The 23,260-nt window shown below is 43.0% G+C and overlaps 1 protein-coding gene across 1 annotated transcript in view; it reads right to left on the bottom strand.

Moving 5' to 3' along the window:
• Positions 1–23,260, bottom strand: part of TJP3 (tight junction protein 3) — a 95,409-nt gene that overhangs the window by 54,124 nt on the left and 18,025 nt on the right. Inside the window, 2 exon segments of the mRNA XM_083179351.1 lie at positions 1,545–1,647; positions 1,783–1,907. Coding sequence (XP_083035477.1) covers positions 1,545–1,647; positions 1,783–1,907 — 228 coding nt within the window.

Raw genomic sequence — 23,260 nt, 5'->3', positions numbered from 1 at the left:
CCCAAAACTGCCGCATGATCCCAGGCATTCTGCAGTAGCCAACTATTACTGGCTAATATAGATAAACATTGGTGGGCAGTGGTACCAGTAATATATACATTGCTGGCCCATGCCAGCAATGTATAGATTACTGGCTTATAAAATAAATAAAACATTGGTGGGCAGGTGTACCAGTAATATATACATTGCTGGCATGGGCCAGCAATGTATATATTACTGGCTAATTTGGTGGGCAGTGTTCAATATTCGGGAGCTGCCACAGTTGGGGGAGCTGGAGTTGCTGCAGGCTGACAAACGGAAGGGCGGGCAGGAGTGCGCATCACCACTAGTGTGCCATCAGTGGCCCATAAACACTAGCCAATTTTCTGAAAAATCACTCAAAACTAAGAAAATTAGAGATTTTCAGCTGAAAATAGTCTAGTGTGTATGCGCCTAAAGACTAAGCTGATCATCTTCCCACCATCCTGATCAATCATTATCTACTGATGGCACTACTATTTCCTCAAGTGCACTACCTTGGAGCAAGCCTTGACTCATCCCTCTCCTTGAAACATTAAACCATACATTTAGCACCTCTCACAAACCTGCAGTTTCCATCTCAAAAATATATCCAGGATGAGACCCTCTCTAACCCAGGATTCTACCAAGAACCTTGTCCATTCACTGGTTATCTCCAGACTGAACTACTGTAAACTGATCATATGTGGAATCCCTGAAAAATGTCTACACACCATCTATCATCAATGCTGCAGCCCGGCTCATCTTCCTCACCAAACGCACTACATCCACCTCCTCTCTTCTGCAAGCCCTTCACTGGCTTCCCTTCCATTATAGAATCAAATTCAAACTTGTCACCCTCATATAGAAGCGCTCACCGAACTCCTCTCCCATTCACATCTCTGACCTCATCTCCCTTTGCTCTCCTGCCTACTGATAGCTTCCTCCCACTCCTACTTCCAAGACTTTCACATGCTGCTCCCTACCTCTGGAACTTTCTACTTCTCTCCCTTAGACTCCTCTGCACCTCTCTACAAAACTCCACACGGGCTCTCAAGACCCATTTCTTCATCAAGCCCAGACAACTCTAATCCTAACCACCTGTTACTTGCTCATTTCTATCCCATCTGTGTCACCGGTCTGTCTGCCCCAATCCTTCAGAATGTAAGCTCTCACAAGCAGGGCCCTCTTCCCTAATGTGCTTTTCCTTCTCTTACTTAAACCCTATTTGATGGCACAAAATCCTGTGGTTTTCTGCCACACTTAGACTTATTTCATTGTCCTCTGAAGCAGCTATGTGTATGTACCCTGTACTTGTTCTCTAATGTATTCAACTGTAATTCACCGTTTTGCTTATTCATTTATGAACTGTGTAATTGGGCGCTGCTGATCCCTTGTGGTGCCATATAAAGGATAATAATAACAACATATAATTAGTAACACATGTATTGATATGTGTATGTTGAACAACACAAAGATATTTTTTTTTACATTTCTAAGAACCAAAGTTCCCTATGCTAAATGTACTGGATAAAGTAATAGTTTACCACATTGGCGCTCTTGGCACAGGCTTTCAGCGTATGGATGGCAAAGGATGAGGCCACATTCTCCATTGAAACACCATTCACCATTACAATGCGGTCACGGGTCCTGCAAATGCCATACCACAACATCAACATGCAAACCAATAAAACAGAATAAGGATCCCCAAAAATCTCAATTTAATAATGTGTGCCACAATCACATAAGAATAGGAAGCATTTTGAGTTTTCCAGCTGTACTTACTGTAATCTACCATCAGCAGGCCCTCCACGGACAACATCTGACACAATGACTGAGTTGTCTACATCAGTTCCAGAGGGACGATCTCTGCCTCCAGAGATAGCAATACCAAACCCTTTGCGAGGGTCCTACGGACAGATAAAATGTAAATATATTGTTTACAGCTGTTAAGAAATGGAATCGGTGGTAAAAGTGTATTTTGGGCATCTTATTCTCCACAGCAATTAAAGTACATTTTAACCATATTGTTCCACATGTCAGTCATCCTTATCTCATTATTCCCTGTGTGTGTGTGTGTGTGTGTGTGTGTGTGTGTGTGTATTTCCAGGACTTCAACTATGGCCTTACCCTGTATATCATATGCGGTTATCCTTATATGGTCACGCAGGAAGTATCCAGGGGAAAGTAAAACATCTCAGCAAATGGCAGCCTCCACAGGGAAAGATCAGAACCTAGGCCAAGTACCATGCCATTGTTCCTTCTATTTGCCCTTCTTAGTGCCTATCTGAACACTTACAGACATTGTGGAGCCTGACACAGCAGGTGGGCAGCAGAACAGTGACAGCTGTGGGAGGAAGGAGGGGGGGGGGGGGGGGGGGGAGACCTAATGCTTTAACCCACCAATCAGGAAACTGTTCAACTCCTCTGGTGGGTACTAATACTGTGGGAATTTGGGAGGTTTCAAAAATAGCAGGTCAGTGCTCCTCGTGTTAGTTGCTGGCCTTGGCTAAGGGGTGATACTCTGCCAAGGTACCTTGTGGAACGCATCATGCGCCCTAGATGGGCTCAACTACTTTCATGTGTGGAGCGACCAGTGTGGTGTGGACTTATACAGGTTTGCTGCACTATCACGGCTTTGTGGAATACACAATAGAGTTGCAGTGGGGATCCCTATGGAATTGGTTTGGAATGGGGACTATAAAAGGACTGCCTGTTTGGACTGCTACCTGCGTACTGTTTCTATGCTACATTGGCCTATTGTTCCTGTTCATTATTTATTGTTGTGTGCCTGTGGAAAATAAACCATTATTTTGGTTTAATCTGCTCGGTGCCTGCATGATTGAAGAACCTGTATTCTCACAACAGCATTGGCCTCTTCTTTGCAAAAATTCTAACAGATTATTTTTTCTTCAAAATTGTGTTGTCAAAAGTATATTACATTTCAGTTCTTATTCCAATATTTGGTACTTGTTTAGTTTCACGGCGGCACTTCCCAGCAGATCACATGCAAATCGAATGCAATATTTGCATTTCGATTCAATCTGCTGGGAAGTGCCGCCGTGAAACTAAACAAGTACCGTCCTACTTTTAAATAAATGCTCCTGATCCGCCCAACTGCAATTGCCACGCCATCTTGACATAAAAATGTGTACATCTCCTGAAAAATTACAAGCCACCACACCAGACAGAAGTGATGCTGGCTGAATCCAGAAGGCTAAGTAATGACATGAAACACCAATGGTTGGTGAAAATATATATTTTGCAGAAAACAAAAAAAGGAAATGCTAGAGAAGATATGCAATATGCTTAGGTAAAACAAGATTCTGGGTCATAATGCATTCTGGGATATGAGGGAGGGGCCGGGGAGTAGGCAATAAAACCATTTATTAACTGAAACTCACCCTTCCTTATATACCCTGCCCTTCACTTAGCTCTCCAGTTATCGGACTAGCAAAAGAAAAAAAGAAAAAGAAAAAAAGAGGTACTTGTATTATCATGGTGCCCTCGATTTCCATCGCAGGGCATTGTACAACCAAAAAATTGCATCACATGCGATGCGACCCGATTTTAAGTTGTACAAGCACCCAGATGCCTAATTCCTATGTTAAATGCCACCCAGACCCGATTTTTGATTGTACACCCACCCTGATGGGTAATGACTATGTTAAATGCCCCCCCCCCCCCATTGTTAACGGCACCCCACTATCAACGGCAACCCGAAGCGTAGCGAGCCCACGAGTGGTGGCTGTACGCGTCCTCCAAGCTTTTCATACCCCCACTATCCACGTCGGCGTGGAGTTGATTCTCTATAGTGTGGCGAGCGCAGCTAGCCCCGCGAAACACAAGCCTGAAGCGTGGCGAGCCCCGCATAATACATGTTAAGTAATCCACGTGCGCTCGCCATGCTTCGGGCTCGTATTCCGCGTCCGCTCACCACGCTTCGGGCTCGCCACACTATAGAAAATCAACTCCACGCCAACGTGGAATGTGGGGGTATGAAAAGGTCGGAGGACGCGTACCGCCGCGCTCGCCACGCTTCGGGTTGGCATTGATAGTGGGGTTGGGTTAACAATGGGGGGGCATTTAACATACTCATTACCCATCAGGGTGGGGATACAATAATAAAAAAAAAAAAAAAACGGGTCTGGGGGGGGGGGGGCATTTAACATGGGAATAAGCCCAAATAGGGCATGAACGCGTTGCATCGCATGCCATTATAATGGCATGCGACGCGATGTTAAAATTGTATACTCAGCCCATCTGAAATCGGGTCCCATCGCATACCTTAATTAGTGGTATGCGATGGGCGCCATTATAATACACAAGTACCGAAAAAGAAGATATACATAAAAAACAATCCATCATACACATCAGGGAGGGAGTTCAGTAATTCCCGGATGGACACAGAGGAATTGATTATATGGGGAAATAACCTAGAATCTTGTTTTCTATTGCATCCCATGTGGGAAGCACTGACACTTCACCTAGCAAACCTTAAAAGGGAAGGGGATTTCGTATAAACAATGCCATAAATTTGGGGAACCAATACATTTGGATGAGGATGAGGTAGCTGCCTTGTACAGCTGCCCAATCGAGGCACCCTACTAACTGCCCAAGAAGCACTGACAGCCTGAGTCAAATAAGCCCGAATGGGATCAAGTACTGATTTACAAAAAAAGAGAAATGTGTGTCGCTGGGGTGATGCACTATTAAGAATGATTCATTTAAAATGTAACCTTTATTAGTTATATTGTTAAAAAAACGTAGCAAAGTATTAGACACACAAATCACACAACACAAAGTGAATTTAAAAGGGATATTCTCCCCTTTCTGATCTCCCACTAATATCAGTATGGTGTTTTATTGTGTCACGCACCCACTGGTATATGTAATAATAATTGTTAGTGATAGGTGTGGGACTCAGCTGTCAACCTGGCCGTGTATATCCAATGCAGGGATTATACCCTTATTAGTGGGGTATTGGATATTTCAATAATCCGCAAATATAACAATGGCGGGTAGCGGGTGGATGCACAGATCAAACCTGTGCCCGGGTGCGGTATCAGGCTTCTGATGTGATCTCTCACTTCACAGTCAGTTCGCCTTACCGCTACCTCCTAGGCGCACATGGTTCCTGCTGCCGCCCACTATATGACAGACAGACTGGGCTGTGGCGCATGAGTTGAGCATCAGCAGTCTCAAATCTGTCACGAGGATCAGTGTATCACGGTGTGGACGCCACACACTGTGACCTCTGAAGCGTCGCCAGTGGAGACTGGCGCATGTGATGTATTGCAGCTCAGACTGAATTACAGTTTCACAAATATTTACACATTGGTATGTGGGGAGGGGAATGAGGGAGTCATAACAGATGCTGACAGGGTCAGCGTACGCTTTGCTTAGAGAGCTTCATCAGGACCTGAAAATAATATATGAAGGTCCACTAACAAAATTTAAACTTTATATATCCCTGTGCGACCTTTTCACCCCCTTTTTCCAATAGGGATCAGGTACTGTCTTCAGGGCCAGCGCTACCACTAGTCAGCTGCTTCGGGCACCAGCCATTAGAGGGAGCCAACTTTAAAAACAAAAATGAAAAAAAGAAGAAGGATGTCTCATCTGAGACAGATGCCGAGGTAGCTGCAGCCTACAGTACTGAAACCATCTGTTCCTGCAGACTTTAAAAGAAATAATAATAATTTGATTGAGCCGCTGCACTGAGTTTAAGCCCTGCTCATCACAGCATTTGGCTCCTCCCATTTATATGTCTGTGAAACTTGCAATAAGGGGGTGAGGCCAAATAGCTCAATGTACCAGGCTCCCACTTTCAGTATTGGTGATGTGGCTGCGGCTGTGCTCCTGAATCCTGACCCCACTTGTTAGTTAAGTATGGGGAAAGGGGTGTCCTGATTTTTTTTCAGTCATGAAATGAGGAAAGGCTGTGTGTACACAGCAATTCCTTGCCATCATTAATGCACTGTATCCTATGTCTCTTAGGAGTGTGTGTTCAGCAGAAATGGAAATTCCAAGAAATGGAATTATCGGTGAGTATAATTCGCTGGTTTCTTCTACGATCCATTGGCAGCCACACTTAGGGACATACCAAAGCAAGAAAGGGAGGGAAACAAATCAATGCAATAATTTATTTAGGGCACTTTTTAAAACACATCTTCCCCAAAGTGGACATAAGGCTTTGTGAATGTATGTACAGACAACCAGGTAGAAGCTTGGCAGATGTCTGTCATTGATGCTTGAGCCTTCCTAGCCCATGATACCGCCATAGCTCTTGTCGAGTGTGCTTTAACAATCTGAGGAGCTGGCATTCCTTCTTGTTCATAAGCAAACAAATGATTGAGGATCTAGGTAGATTAGAGGAATGGTCAAGAGCATGGCAACTACAGTTTAATGCCAAAAAATGCAAAATCATGCACTTGGGTCTCAGAAATCCAAAGACTAAATATAGTATAAATGGCACTATAATGGAAACTACTGAGGAAGAGAGGGATCTAGATGTCACTATTTCAGGGGACTTAAAGGCAAGTAGGCAATGTAACAAAGCAATGAAGAAGGCAAGTCAGATGCTTGGTGGGAGAGGTATCAGCAGTAGAAAGAAAGAAGTAATAATGCCACTGTATAGGTCATTGGTACAACCTCACCTAGAGTATTGTGTTCAGTTCTGGAGGCCATATCTTCAGAAGGAGATAAATACATTAGAGACTGTACAAAGAAGGGCAACTAAAATGGTGCATGGCCTACATCACAAAACGTACCAGGAAAGACTAAAAGATCTTAATATGTATACTTTAGAGCAGAGCAGGGAAAGGGGGGACATGATAGAAACTTTCAAATATATCAAGGGTTTTAACAAGGTACAGGTGGGAGACAGTCTCAGAGCCAGATTAAGGTCTAAATGGGCATGGAGCTGAAAAATGATCAAGGGCCTATTATGCGTAATAATAGGGGTTGTGGCCAGCACCTAATAATGTGGGGAGCGTGACCAGTGTTCTGTTTGGGTGGTCTGCTCATGGGTGGGTCTCGATTTGTGTAAATACTTTCAACTAATTATATATGCCTGGAAAAGGCAGGGGGCTGGCATAAGAAAAATGCAGGGAGATATATTGGCAGGTGCACTCCAAAGGTGTACCCACAGGACACCGATGTCCTAAGATACTTGCGGGGTGAGGCGGCACTCCAGTCATAAAAAAATACTGAAAACCGAAACCTGGTAGACAATATGTCAGCACCTTTTATGTGGTAACCTAAGTTTACCACACCATATACCCCTTATACAAATCATGCAACACAATAGTAACCCCTTATACTGTACTTGCTTCTTACACATTATGCCACATGGAAGGAGACAAAATTCACACCAATTGAGCAAAAATTCACACTATGGCACATTTTGCCACATGGATTGAGCCAAAATACACACTATACCAGGCATGTCCAAACAGTAGCCCTCCAGCTGTTGTGAAACTACACATCCCAGCATGCATTGACATAGTTTTAGCATTCCCTAATTGCAGAACTGTGGCAATGCATGATGGGACTTGTAGTTTCACAGCTGGAGGGCCATAGTTTGGACATGCCTGCACTATGCCAAACAGATTGAGCAATAATGCACAATATGCTTCATAAATAGGGGCATTGCGTGCCAAAGGCGCACATTAAAAATGTACACCATAATGCCCATTACATGTTAAGCCTCACACCATAATCTCCATTACCTATTATGCCAAACACCATAATGCCTATTAAAAATTATGCTACATAAGAGTTGCTTACCTACATGTTCATTGCCAGGGGTTCCATGTTCATTGCCACGGGATCCATGCTCATTGCCATGTGGTTTTTTACATGCTCATTGCCAAGGGGGAATACATGCTCGCGGTAACGGGGGGACAGTCGCCGCCGGGCAGAAATGACAGCCATTAACAGCCGGGCAGAGAGCAGGGGGCTGCCCAGCTGTATTCAGAGCACTGCATGTCCCGGCTATTTGAAAGAATACCCCTTTCATACCAGAAAATGCAGGGAATATGGTCCCAGGATCATGCAGGGACATTCTCGGACTGGCCCCTTTTACACCAGCCTAGTCCCTGCATTTTCTGGTGTGAGGGGGGAGAGAAAACCACCCCGCCCCCTTTTAACAACCAGCTATATCTTCAGAACCAACTGACCCATTTACATGTAGCCTTCGAATGATTTTTGGTCTCGTGAAACTGGGCCCTTTGGTTCCAGAGAAATCTGTCCTCAAACAGCATGAACAGCCATGAAATTACATTTCAGAGATGATAAAAATAAAAAAAGTTTTACCTGCAATATCTCTAGAACCAATGAACCCATATAGACCAGGTATCAGATTGAAAGCCCAGCGATTTGGGTTTGACTGAGATCAACCTCGAGTTTCTGTGATGCCGGAGGGGGAACTGGCAGCCGTTGGAACCGGGTGGAGGTCGGAATTAGCGGGTCTCAGGTTATCCTATGGGGAAAACGTTCCAGCTTTGCCTGGAGGTATCTCAGGTTCCCCGGGAGCTAGCGGCACGGGGCTGGTCTCATTGGAAAGCCCTGACCCTCAGCTACAAAATGGGCCTATTTGGAGAGTGGGCCTGGAGCTATAGCTCCATCAGGCCCATTGTTAATCCGGCTCTGGACATTCTTCACAGGAAAAGGAGCAACAGAACACGAGGACATTCCCTTGAAACTAGAGGGAGGAAGATTTAGGGGAAATTTGAGGAAGAATTACTTCACAGAAAGAGTAGTAGATAAGTGGAATAGCCTACCATCAGAGGTGGTAGACTCAAATAGAGTAGTACAATTTAAACATGCTTGGGATACGCATATTGATATCCTTACAAAAAAAATAAGGCTCAAATATGGTTTGAGGTAACATGTTTAAAAAAGGGGCAGACTAGATGGGCCAAGTGGTTCTTATCTGCCGTCAAACTGTAGGTTTCTAAATGTAATGAGACTTCTGATTCATCTGTCTAAAGTCTGTTTAAACGGGGACATTCCTCTTCTGTCACCAGGGCTCCAGGTAGATAGAATCTTGCATAGAATTTCTCTACCTTGCAGTTCATGCGAGTGGCCATGTCGTCTATTTTTGGTTTTCCAAAACTCTCTCACCAACTGAAAAACTGCTGGATTCAATGCCCATTCTCCTGGCAGAATATATTTTCTGCTCAGAAAATCTGTTATCTCATTCTCTTTACCCGGAATGTACATTGCCGAGAGCGACTTCAGATTTGTCTCTGCCCATGGTATAATTTGTTTCATTACTCTCATAATGGAACTGCTCTTGGTGCCCCCTAAGTGATTCAGGTGCGCCACCACTGAAATATTGTCTGAGAAGACCTTCAAGTGTTGGTTTTTTAACAGATCTTTGAAATGACAAATTGCTTGCCAAACTGCAGACTCTTGACCATCTTCCTTGTACTGTGAGATCTGCCAGATGAGCGCCCCATTCTGACAGACTTGCGTCGGTCGTAAGGTTGACATATTGTGAAAGTTGAAGACTTGTTGACCTGAACTCCAGGTCTCGAGACCATTAAATTAGAAATTCCTTCACTTCCCCTCCCAGAAACACCTTTGTATAATGGTTTCTCAACATTCTTATATATGGTAGTAGTTTTCATTGGAAGATACGCATCCTCCGCTGCGCCCATGGTATTATTCCAATTGTTGATGCCATCATTCCTAATAATTGCAGGCCATCTCTGAACATTACTGTGTGTTTGTGAATTATCTTCAACACCAACTTCTGAATCTTTACGCTTCTCTCTGGAGATAGAGATATCTGGAAAAGCACAGTATCTATAATAACCCCCAGGAATTGAATCTTCTGTGATGGTAATAGCTGACTTTTCGAAATTTATGATCCAACCATGTTCCGTCAGACAACTGAGAACATCCTTCAAACTGCTTTTCACCTCTGCCACCGAACTCCTTGCTATCAGGATGTTGTCCAGAGAAGGCCATACTTGGACACGCCCTTTCTCTCATCTGAGCTATTGCTGCAAGAACTTTTGAAAACACTCTGGGAGAGGATGTTAGGCCGAATGGCAGACAAGTAAACTGAAAGTGACGACCGAACAGGTGAAATCTTAAGAACTTCCTGTGTTCTTGATATATTGGAATATGCATACAGATGGTAATATGCATCTTTCAGGTCCAAGGATGCTAGAAATTCGTTCTTCTTGATCCCTGTTCGTATAGCAGATCATGTCTCCATCTTGAAGCTTATTTTATTTTAATACAGATTCAGTCTTCTCAGGTCTAGGATAGACCTGAACCCTCCTGTAGGTTTTGTGACCAGGAAAAGATTGGAGTAGAACCCTTCTTCCCACTGTATTTCCGGAACTCGTTCTACTGCTTTTAGATCTAAAAGATGCTGTAATATTTTCATCAATTCTAGCCATTCTTTTCTGTTTGTCGGAGGATGAGACTTCATATATCCGTTTGCTGACAACTTTGAATTCAATTCCAGATGATAACCTCCTTTTATAACTGATAAGACCCATCTGTTTTTCACCAACTTCTCCCAGATTTCTGCAAAATCTAAGGGTCTTGCTCCTACTTGCAGGGGATGCATAGTCATTGCTTTCTGTATCCTCTTGCTGAACCCCGGAACGAACCTGCTCTTCTGTTATACTTCTGTCTTCCTGGTCTATAGCTGCTTGCCTCTCTAAATTGTTAACTAGAAGATACCGGTACTGGGAATTTATTCTTCTTATCCTGCGGAAGATGAAGAGATTTGCCTCCGGTCATTCTATGAATAATCGTGTCCAACTTAGCACCGAAGAGAAAATTTCCATCAAATGGCAAAGAAACTAGATAGTTTTTTGAATTTGCATCAGCACTCCAATTTCTTAACCAGAGGGCCCTTCTAGCTACTATTCCGGCCGCCATAGCTTTTGATGAAAAGGACACCATATCAAGTGATGCTTCGCATATGTAATAGATACTGCATGATCTCAAGATTCTTTATAAGGTATTGTCGAGAAATCTTCTCCTCCATATCCTTATGCATTTCAGTGCTCCATAACCTTAGAGCTCTGGCTGAAGAGGCTACGGCTATTCCAGCTTTCAGAGAAATTGATGATGCCAAGTGAGATTTCTTTAAAGAATTTTCAATTCTTTTATCCATGGAGTCTTTAAAGGACGCGCCCTCCTCAAAAGGAATGGTTGTCTCTGTAGTGACTTCAGCGACCGCTGTGTCTACCTTAGGAACGTCACACCAGCTTGTTACCTTGTTCATCTTTAAACGGATACATTTTCTCTATTCTTGGAATTCTACCAACTCTTCTATCCACAGAAGACCATTCTTCATCATACCATGTACTGAAAAACATCTTCCTGATTTAGCTCGATCTTCAAACAATATATCCCGATTATCGATAGGCTTTTCTGGTTCCTTATAGTCAATAGCTTTATGAATATTTTTCAATAAGCCTTGTACCAATTCTAGGTCAAATGAACTAGCTTCCACCTTAATTTCTCCTGGTTCATCACCCGATGATCCATCATCCAATCTATCTTCAGAGGAAACTATGGTATCATATTCCAGACTGGTCTGGGATCTGGATCTTTTATTAGATTGTAATTGTAAAAATTCTTCCTTAGATACGAAAGATTTTGTCATCCAATCCATAAGTTGGGTTAACACCTCATTCTGAGGCACCGTGGAGGCTGTAGGTTTAGCACACTTAGCTTTATATTTATCTGGTAAACACTTTATCACATGAAACACATTTCCTCATAGTAGGTTTCTTCTTAGTAAGCTTCTTCATGCATGGCGACTAAGGAAATTATATATATATATTTTAACTATAACTAAGGATCCATACTGCTTTTCTCCGCTCACCTGACCTTCAAGCTAAAACCCGGTCCACTGTGCCTCACTCGGAAGTATCCACATGCCGGCAGTCTCCACATGCTGGTGCATGCTCTTCTGAGTGACCGGCACCAGCGTGAGCGGCACCACTGTGACCATGTCCCGGCGCAAGCAGAGACCGGTGCGTGCAGGCATCAGCGCCAACTAGAACCGGCGTGAGTAGGAACCGTCTGTGACCAGACAACTATACCCTCTGGGTAAGTAGTATAGTGAGGCACCGATGAAACTCCAGAACACACTGATAGGGAGCAAGCTAGCCGTCACGTCCATAGTTCCTGCAGCCTGCTGCTGCCAATATACTTTATACCGGATGTAAGCTCTAGAGGCCAACCTCATTCCATTCCTCCCAGGCAGCCAACCCTGAAGTAAGCTCAGAAAATAAAAACACACTCTATTCTGTCTAACCTTTTAGGAGACAGGAAAAAAGACACAGAGGAAGGGGAGGTGTGGACTTATGTACCCCAGGTGGGCGGAGACTATTAAAAAAAAATCACCCCGTCTAATCCTAGGAATAAGGGAAATATCCCTAAGTATGGCTGCCATGGGATCGAAGAAGAAAGTACTCACAAGGTTGTTTGTCTTACCCAAGACAGCAGTCCTATCCACATATATTCTACAACATCTAGCAACTAGAGGACTCACTGAATCCGAACTTGTGATTAAGGGGAAATCTTGAAACTACCTTAGGAACAAAAGGTGACCAAGTGCAGAGAACCACTCTGTATGAAAAAAATCAAAAAAAGAGGGAATAGATGCAAACTCAGAAACTCTGGGGAGATTGGCAAAAGAAAAGCTACTTTCCAATTGAACTATCTTAGACCAACTGAGTCAGCAGCCAAAACTATCTTAAAGGTCCCATGGTGGGACTTAAGGTGGTTGGACATACAATACTCCTTGCATGAAAGTTCTGACATCTGGTATAGGCACCAGGCGTCTCTGAAAAAGAATAGATGCGGCTTATAGTGCCCATACTTGGAGCGATGTGTTCTGTGCATTTTGAACTAGATTGCACTGCATCTAGTACAAAAGTACGTGCTTCACGGAAACGCACATCGCACGGGCAAAACACACCATGTATGGGCACCTTTACTTCTAACCCATCAAGGACTAGAGGCATTTAGACAACTTGCCTTGTAAAAAGATAAAGTAAACATAGTAAGCAAAACTCAGAAGCCAAACCCTTCCTAGATTGCACCACAGAATCCCATGCGCATCTCACCAGAGCCTGCGAGTTGCACCGGCTGCAGAAGCAATCTGTTGGATCGCATCTGAGCTGGGCGGGCTTGTCATGGATCACATGCAATATATGTTGTATGCATACAGACCTCATAGGGAGGATATTGGGTGGCCCAAATGGGGCCTTCTCTACTCGAAGAAGTTACCCTAGTGTATGGGAACCTTTAACTCAGGGAACTTTGTTACCCCCAAAATATATTTAGTAGTGCTGGACACGTTACAATAATAATGCGTGATCGCGTCAGCACTTTAATGCCAATTACATTTTTTATTGCCATTAATGTGTGGGGGGCGCCCACTGGCAGGGGCGTCATTGTAGGCGCAGTCTCAGACAGCATTAAAGAGACCCTGTGCCTTTCCAATAAATGGCTGCCGCCACAGAGAAGACACGCTAGAACTGGGGTAACCAACTCCAGTCCTCGAGAGCAACCAACAGTTAATGTTTTCCAGATCTCCTCACAAAATCACAAGTGAAGTAATTAGCTCCACCTGTGGATCTTTTAAAATGTGTTGTGAGTTATGAGTGCACCTGTGCAGCAGCTAGGTTGTCTGGAAACTGAACTGTTGGTAGCTCTCGAGGACTGGAGTTGGCTACCACTGCTCTAGAAGTACTCCTGTACCTCTAGTGTCTGTCTTACTTTGCTGTGGCAGCCATCTTTGGAGGGGTGCTGGGTTTCTAATGCAGTCAGACTCTGCGCCTCCGCTCCCACTGCTGTCACAGGTCCCCCCCCCCCGCAATTAAGATGCATTCCCCCCTGGAAACAAGCATTTAATCCCCTATGGCAGCAAGCATGTATTCCTCCCTGGCAACAAGCATGGAACCCCCTATGTCAACGAGCATGCAATCTTCCTTGGCAACAAGAATGGAACCTCTGGCAACAAAATTGTAGGTAAGTGACACTTATGTGCCTAACAATGCGATTAATCGCAAAAATTTCATGCAATTAAAAATTGTAATAGTTGCCCACCACTAATATTTAGATAAGCCAACCTTACCCCCTTGATTTGCACCACACACAGCCAAACATGTTAATCCTCATTATCATCATCATCAATGGCTGCCAAGCTGTGTGTGGTATAGCCATTGATAATGTGATGTCCAGGCAACTATTAATTTTGGTATATAAAGACGATATCGTGACAGTCTGTGCACATTTTTTCCCCCTAGACTAGCGATGGGTATACCTTGACAGGAGCGTATAACCAAGCAAAGAAACTCGGTGCCACAGCGGCAGTACAGACTGCACGCTGCAGAGATGACGCAGCAACTAGTTGACTCTATTGTAGATGCAGGTGAACTTTGAGGTGGGTCCCAGGGCATGCCACAGGGAAACGTGTTATACACAAGGGCCTGACAATGCGCGTGCGTCCGGTCCTTGTACAATACAGTACTGTAACACACAGCTGGGCATGCATATAGTGAGATATATATATATATCTATCTCTCAAGGAAAGCAATAAACAATGCGCAATGAGTTAAACCTATGTGAGCCAATTTAGGCTTGAGCAGAGACAGAGTTGCCTTTCAGCAATCTTATAATCTTATCTGTCCAATATAAAGTCCAAAGGGCAATTCCAGCAGACAGAGGGGTTTTCAATCCTCTTCAAAAACGGCACTTTAGGTATTATATACCGGCTGCTCCGTAGGAAACCAACAGGTACCTGAATCCAATAGGTGAAAGATATCTATAATAAACAAAACGGGCGCTCCATAGTGCATTACCAGTATAAATTTGGTTTTATTTATAGGAAACAAGATGTCCAATAGCAAGGGGTAATGTACCGCAATGGGCGGTATAAAACACTGCAGGAATATGAGCATAAAAGATTTTAGTGCACAGCACTGTTACCGATACAGGAACGGTCTCTCTCTCTTGTCTGGGCTCCGGTCTCAGCGACGCTAGGCCACGCCCCATAGAGATACAGATTCATATACATGCCCGACCGTGTCGTGGCAGAGCGACTGTCCATTAATGTAATGAATTAAATTTACTCCTATTCTGGTTTAAATGAATCTGAGTTGCTCAAATGTATTCCGTGTATTAACACTATTCCAAAGCGCAGTTCATTCTTGCTTGCAAGTATATGCTGAATGACTGGAAATGTACAAGTGTATTCTGTACATCGGCATTGTTCTACAGCTCAGTTGATTTTTACTTCGAATTGTATTCTGAATACTGGAACTACTAAAGTGTATCCTTTGTATGGCACTACTAGATAGGCTATACGTGGATGCAGGAATAACGAAACTATGTCACTGTTTTTCACCCAAGTTTCTCCTGATTGGCTGAACTGTTGTACATCGGATTCATGCTTACCTATTAAAACTGTTCTATCTTTTACACTTCTAGTACTCTTGTGATGATATAATTAGTAGATGATCTGTAATACCTGATAAGTGTATACATGAGGATGAACTATAATATTCTACCTCCTTGTCTCTTTCCAATAATTAGTAAACCTTGCACTGATTCTCCCACCTCGTCATTAACAGGTCCACAACAAAATCTGACAATCCCATTAAATCCAATTGAGCTAGATTGAGATGGAGGAACAGCCCTTGTGACAGAACTTCTCCCATTGGTGGCCTCCACGGATGTTTGACCACCAGAGACAGAAGATCCAAGTACCATGACATTCGCAGCCAATGGTAATGTATGAGAGCATAGGACAATCAACTATTTGCACCCAAACACTGGAAAATGGACAAAAAACAATTCTTCAGATAAAAAAATTCAAAATTCTATGCCAGGAACAAACATACATACATACATACATACGCGTCTGTGGTGTCGGTGGCACTCGGAAATAAAACAAACAGACACCAGGCTGTGATGCCAACGTTTCGAGGCTCGGCAGCCTCTTTATCAAGGTCGCTGAGCCTCGAAATGTAGGGATCACAGCCTGGTGTGTGTTTTATTTCCGAGTGCCGCCAACACCACAGAGATGCATGTAGATTGACAGTCACGCACTGTCAGTGGAGGGCACCGGTTTATTTGTCATCACTTTCACAGCAGCGACGCTTGGAGTGCCACCCCTCCCCGGGACTTGTGTGTGTGATATATATCTTTGTGGTCGGCGCGGCACTCAGCTTTCTCAGGAAAGTAATAGACAATACAGTGTCTTCAGGATACCTGGTATCCTGAAGATAGTGCATAAAATAAAGCACTGAAACGTTGATATACAGACACTGTATTGTCTATTACTTTCCTGAGAAAGCTGAGTGCCGCGCCGACCACAAAGATATACCTGCTTTCCTGAAGCGGCGAGGGCACCTGTGATTGTTACAACCTGATGATGGGAGTGCCGGTCCACCCCCCAGTCTATATCTATATATAACAATAAAATTATAGGTGCGCTGACACTTTTTCTGTCCTTATAGAAACACTTAAAAGTGATCCTTATCCACACTCAGTCCAATGGGTTAACTTGTTTAGGGCAGCAGCTCCCCTCTGGTGAACCAGATTCCCACGGGAACTTCAGAACATTTCCATCTAAAACAAATAGAGGGGGCGCTTCATAGTGTCCTATGACGAAACGCGTAGGGGCATGGCCTGTGTGACGCATTGTGCGCCGCTGGAGATCGTGCTGTGTGGCTGCTTTTGCTCAAAGACGCTGAGGCGCGGGGTTCCTGAATGGACATCGTGCTCCTGGAGCAGTGAGAGGTCCCGTGAGTGAGCTACAAGTGCCTGCAGTTTGTGCCAGTGGTTATTTGATATATATCTTGTGGTAGCCAGCCCACACCGGAGGAACACCTCGGTACGGGTTCTACCTTCCTAATAGGAGATTAGCATTGTCCACCTGTTTTAAATAAACGGTATTACACTATGAAGCGCCCCCTCTATTTGTTTTAGATGGAAATTTCATATACATAATATATATATATATATATATATATATATATATATATATATATATATATATATATATATATATATATATATATATATATATATATATATATATATATATATATATATATATATATATATATATATATATATATATATATATATATATATATATACCCAATCTGTGCCAGGGTAAAATAAAAGCAGCACCACTGAAAGGTCTCCTGTTAGACGAGACCCAGTTTTTTTAGAGATGAAGAAAGGGAAAAAGATCAGGGTGCGCTTCCAGACATGAATTAACACATTTAAAAGTAACAATCTTATTTAATAATAAAAGATGCTCAATGAGTAATAATAAAATACACAATAAAAATGTATTTTGGCACAATTTGTTATCAAAAGAACTGTTGATTAGACTTCCGATCGTCGAAGAGATTCCCAACGCGTTTCGTCAAAAAGACTTCCTCAGGGGCAGTGGAAGCAGCATATTATATGAACAGTTCACACTAAGTCACAATACATAACAATAAATGTACATATAATGATACAGATAATTATTACAAATCTGTGTATAAGATCATATGGCCAAAAAACAAGGGAGAAAAACGTGCTAACGGAGAAAGAGTTGATATGGAGAGAAGGACAATGGAGAGGGGAAGCAACATGAAATTCAATAGGATCTACAGTGAGTCTCTAGATCATAAGGGCAACAAGTGGGCCTCCCATGGGAGAAGAGACCAACAGTTCTCCACCAAACCAAGAGATGTGAACAAAAAAATGGCCTGCACCAAACAAACTCAGTGAATGTACATCATACCGTATTTTGTAAAAGGAAAGGACGGAGAATTTTTTTTCCCTTTTTAAATCAAGGAATCCTAAAATTGTTCCTCCAGAGTGGAATATTGCCACCTCATGTTTCATGTTGCTTCCCCTCTCCATTGTCCTTCTCTCCATATCAACTCTTTCTCCGTCAGCACGTTTTTCTCCCTTGTTTTTTGGCCATATGATCTTATACACAGATTTGTAATAATTATCTGTATCATTATATGTACATTTATTGTTATGTATTGTGACTTACAGTGTGAACTGTTCATATAATATGCTGCTTCCACTGCCCCTGAGGAAGTCTTTGACGAAATGTCTGTACATGTTCATTTCTTGAACGTGCTTAATAAAAAGAAGTTTAAAAAAAATAAAGCAGTAGCGATTTTATAAGATGCGATAGTTGTAATGTCCCTGTAGATACTTAGTACTTCTAATATATTTGCAGTTATCCATTATCCTTACCCAATGCATTATCCTTACCCAATGCCTTGATAGAAACTTCCAAAATGTATGTGTGTATATATATATATATATATACACACACACACACACACACACATACACACACATATATACACATTTTGGAAGTTTCTATCAAGGCATTGGGTAAGGATAATGGATATCTGCAAATATATTAGAAGTACTAAGTATCTACAGGGACATTACAACTATCGCATCTTATAAAATCGCTACTGCTTTATTTTTTTAAACTTCTTTTTATTAAGCACGTTCAAGAAATGAACATGTACTGTACAGACATTTAAGAATATATCCAAGTATTGAGGAGTATCGTAAACAAATGTATACAGTATTGATGACACTTTAATTTCAGTATTTACAGAATAAAAGGACATTGTAGAATTTCCTTGTCGTAATTTGTCATACATAAGACATTGAATAACTTATTCCAGGTACATGTTGACATCTGTTAGAAAATATGCATGAATTGCATTTGTGTGTAAGAGAACAATGCACATGTCAAGATTTTTACAAAATGCTTTTTACAAAATGCTTTTAACAACCATATGCAAGTGGCAAACAGTGAAGAACTCTGTGGCTGACAGCACTGGTTACTGAAAGTTTTTCTCTCTCAAACACAGAAACTTAACTTTCTTACCTGAAACTACATTACTATATATTACTTGAAACAGTAGTGGCTATATAACAATGGTAGTCATTGTGAATTCATTATATGAAACTCTGTCAGGTTCCACTGCATGGAATTACTGTCTTGGTTGAAACAACCTGTGATTTAATTTAGATGGAGGCTCCTTTCAGGATCGATCATTCCTGGAGACCACAAACCTCACAAGAGAGCAATATATGGAATAAGGAAAGGGGGAGGGGGTGTGGGTTAACTATGCTGGTGATTATGTTTTTAAATATAACAACTCATAAATCCACTAACAGAATTGGGATGTATTACTTATAGGACAGAATTTGGGTTAAGGATAAGGCCAGTAAACTTAGCACATCGTTAATTATGGTGAGCAATAGGCATAAAAAATGTTAAGTAGGTTACAGATATATATATTAGGGGTGGGCATCAGGCACTCTTCAGGTTTTGTATTTTGTGGCTGTATCTTCAGCCATGTTTTGGATCTGTTCCAAAACCCCACCTTTTTCGTGAATCTGGGTGTTTTAAAAAAAAACAAAAACATAAAAACCCATAAGATCACAGAATTTGTTTTTGCTCCTGCGCTATTATTAACCTCAATAACAATTTCCACTCATTTCCGGTCTATCTTGAACACCTCACAATGTTGTTTTTATGCCAAAAGGAAGCACCAAGGTAGCTGGATGACTATGCTAAGTGGCACAAACACGTGGCCCATCTAGGAGTGGCAATGCAGCGACAGGCAGGATGGCAGTTTGAAAAGCTAGGCCCCAAAAAGCACACAATGCCAAAAAAAGGAGGTGCAACATGGAATTGTCCTTGGGCCCTCCCACCCACCCTTATGTTGCGTAAATAGGACATGCACACTATCTTTAACAAACCAATCATTTCAGTGACAGGTTTGCCACATGATTGTGGCTGAAATTATTGGTTTGTTTTGGCCCCATTAAAAAAAAAAAAAAAGCGCAATTCAGCTCGCCATGTACAAACTGGCTCTACAGAGGCAAGAGGTCGTCCTCATCCACATATTCTTCACCATCAACAGTGTGTACTTCCTTATCCTCACAGATCAATGCGTCCCCGCTGGACTCCACAATCACAGGTCCCTCTGTAGTCTCTGAAAGAAATTGCTGGTCTTCATAATTACATTTTGATGAACATCATCTTCTCCACTCCGCTCACTGACCAGGTTCCTGGCTGCACTAAAAACTCTTTCGACGTACACCCTGGATGAGGGACAACTCAGGTAAAATAGAGCCAGTTTGTACAGGAGCTTCCTCACAGCAACAGATATTGGAGAAAATGATGGAGGAGATGTTGCCATGTTACAGTCCGCTCAGATGACAATCTCCCGACCAGCTGGATACTTGTGTCCGCCGGAAACAGAGACAAAACATATGCTTTAAATGAAGGATCAAGCACAGTGGCCAAAAATGTATTCCTCTATAAGACTCTATTAGAGTGACCACCCTCATATCCTGGCGAAGTGTATGAAGGGCTTCATCCACAAGACCTAAATGCTTTTTGGAATCGCCATGCTTCAGCTCTTCCTTCACTTTCTCCAGCTGCTTCTGCAACAGCCTGATCAGGGGAATGACTTGACTCAAGCTTGCAGTGACAGAACTGACTTCATGTGTGGCAAGTTCAACAGCTGGAGAACCTTGCACAACACAGAAATCATTCTCCACTGCGCTTGAGTCAGGTGCTTCGACCCCTCTTTTGCCAAGGTCATAGGTTCCCGTGTAGGCTTGAATGGCCTTTTGATGCTCCTCCATCCTCTGCAGCATATGGAGGGTAGAGTTCCACTGTGTCACAACCTCAACAACAATAGTTGGAGGTGATGGCAGGGCAGGTTCAGCCGGGTTTGATTGCACTCCAGTTTTCAGCAGGCGATGGAAGAATGTTGAGAGCATCCTGCAATTTTGCCGGCCACCACAAGCATCTCCTGCACGCCCGTCACTTTTTAGGAAATGCTGCACCAAATTTATTGTGTGGGCAAACATGGCACATGCCATGTTTGCCATGGCATTTGCCCATATGTACTGCCCGCACAATGTTACTGTGTTGAGCCTCTTAGTGAAATCAGTGATACACAACATAGCTTGCCTTGGAATGAGCTGGCATTTTCGAAATGCTGCAGAAGGCAATGCATTTACCCAGAGGGCTGTCACAGTTATATAGTCCTTAGTTTGCCTTGTAGCATTTGTCAACATGTCCGTGGTTAATTGGACTATGGGTAGAACCGCATTTTTTCAGGGCACCGACCACACTTTATCTGATGTCGCTGTACAGCCTAAGTATCGCCTGTCTAGTGAAGTGATAAGTATACTGGATTTGGTACTGGGGACACACTGCCTCCATCAATTGTCTAAATCCCACTCCACTAATGGCGGACACCGGATGCACATCTAACACAAACATAGCTGTCAAGGCCTGAGTTATCCACTTTGCCATAGACTGCTTTAGTACTTTGTCCTCATCGCAAACGACTGTTGGATGTTTAATTGCTTAGTGAAAGAAGTAGTTGTGTTCTGACTTCCCCTCTGGGATGATAAACGACTCCCAGCAGCAACAGCAGCAGCAGTAGGCATAGCATTGTAGGATCCTATGGAGGAATCCCGGATAGAAGAGGAGTCAGTCAGTCGAGGAGGAAATTGCCGAGGAGTGACTTGCTGGTGTGGTTTAGGCGCTTGGATACAACAGGACCAAGGGATTTAGGGTCTCTGGACTGCTTATGGTCATAGCCACAGTTTCTGAACTAAACAGTGACTTATAAAACGAGCTTCAGATGATGCATAAGGGAGGAGGTCTCTAGGTGGCTAATGTCCTTAAGCCCCGTACACACAGGGGATATATCGCTGAGTGATATATCGCTCGCAATGAGAGATATATCGCTCAGTGTCCCATTTGCATCAGCGACCAGAGATGGTCGCTGATGAAAAAGAAACTGCTGGGGGAGCCTGGCAGTGGAAATCAGCTGGTCGCAGGAGCATGTTCCTGGGACCAGAGATCCCTACGGGGCAGAAGACGGGAGCGCGCACCCGGCGATATATCGCCAGTGCACACTCCCATCGCAGGCAATATGGTCGCTCAGCGACCATATTGCCCACGATATTAGACAAAAATCGCCCCCGTGTGTACGCAGCATTATCCCTGCTTATTGCAGCTTTACATATGGCAAAACACTTGTCCGGATCTAAATAAAAATAATTTCAGACCACAGACGTGGATTTTTTGGTGTCCTGCCCAGGTGTGGCAATGGCCTTTTGCATCCCACAAACTACTGTCTCGCCCGGTGCCTTATTTAAGCAAACCACATCACCCTCAGAAAAATCCCCCTCGTCAACTTCCTCCTCAGCGACAGCTACATCAATATATCAATATCCTCCTCCTGCTGTACAACATTGACACCTTCAATCTGAAATTCTGGAACTTTGGGCGACCTTTCCGGCATATGCAGAGGGCGTGCAAATGGTGGAAGGAGCCACCTCTTCCCCATACAGTGATTGGAAGGTCAGACAATCGCAACCACCAATAACCTTGGACTCTCCTTGGGGATTTGTGATACCAATTTTTTTAGGAGGCACAGTTGTTTGCTGTGTTTTTGACGACAGCTTAACTCTTAAACTTTCTAGCGGGGGAGGAGGGGGGCAATAAGCGGCCATCCAGCTGTTGATGAACTACACATCCCAGCATTCCTTGCATCAGTTTCAGCATGGCCAAATAGCAAAACTAAGGTAAGGCATGTTGGGATGTGTAGTTCATCAACAGCTGGAGGGGCGTTTATTGCCCAGACCTGTCTTAGATCATTGTGTGAAGCTAAACCACTAGTCTTGAACATGCCAGGGCTTTAGACGTTCTTTGCCACTCCATGTCGTAAATGGCATATTGGCAAGCTTATGTTTCTCCTCATAGTAATTAAGGCTGAAAAAAAGATGTTAGTCCATCGAGTTGAACTTATTTGACTTGTAACTACTGACTTAACTAAGTCACATCTATAGGATTCCCTTAGTGGCCAAAAAATTTATCCAGTTTTTATTTAAAGTCATTAACAGTTGCTATAACCACCCCCACCGGCAAGGAGTTCCAGAATTGTACTGCTCTAATGGTGAAGAATCCTCTTCTTAATGCAGTATAGAATTTAATTTTCCTCGAGCCACAGTACATGCCCATGTGTCCTAAGTATAGCTCTGTTACTGAACAAAGCATCTCCCAGTTCCATAGTATTCCAATTCCTGTATTTGAACATACTAATCATTTCAGCGCTCAACCTCAGTTTCTCCAGTGAACACATATTTAGCCTGGTTAACCTATCTTTGTATTCTAGTGATTCAAGAC

This window comes from Crinia signifera, chromosome 1 (genome assembly GCF_055691185.1).
Source record: "Crinia signifera chromosome 1, ASM5569118v1, whole genome shotgun sequence".
NCBI lineage: Eukaryota > Metazoa > Chordata > Amphibia > Anura > Myobatrachidae > Crinia > Crinia signifera.
The sequence above is the reverse complement of the archived record's forward strand: the minus strand, read 5'-3'. Positions and strand labels throughout refer to the sequence as shown.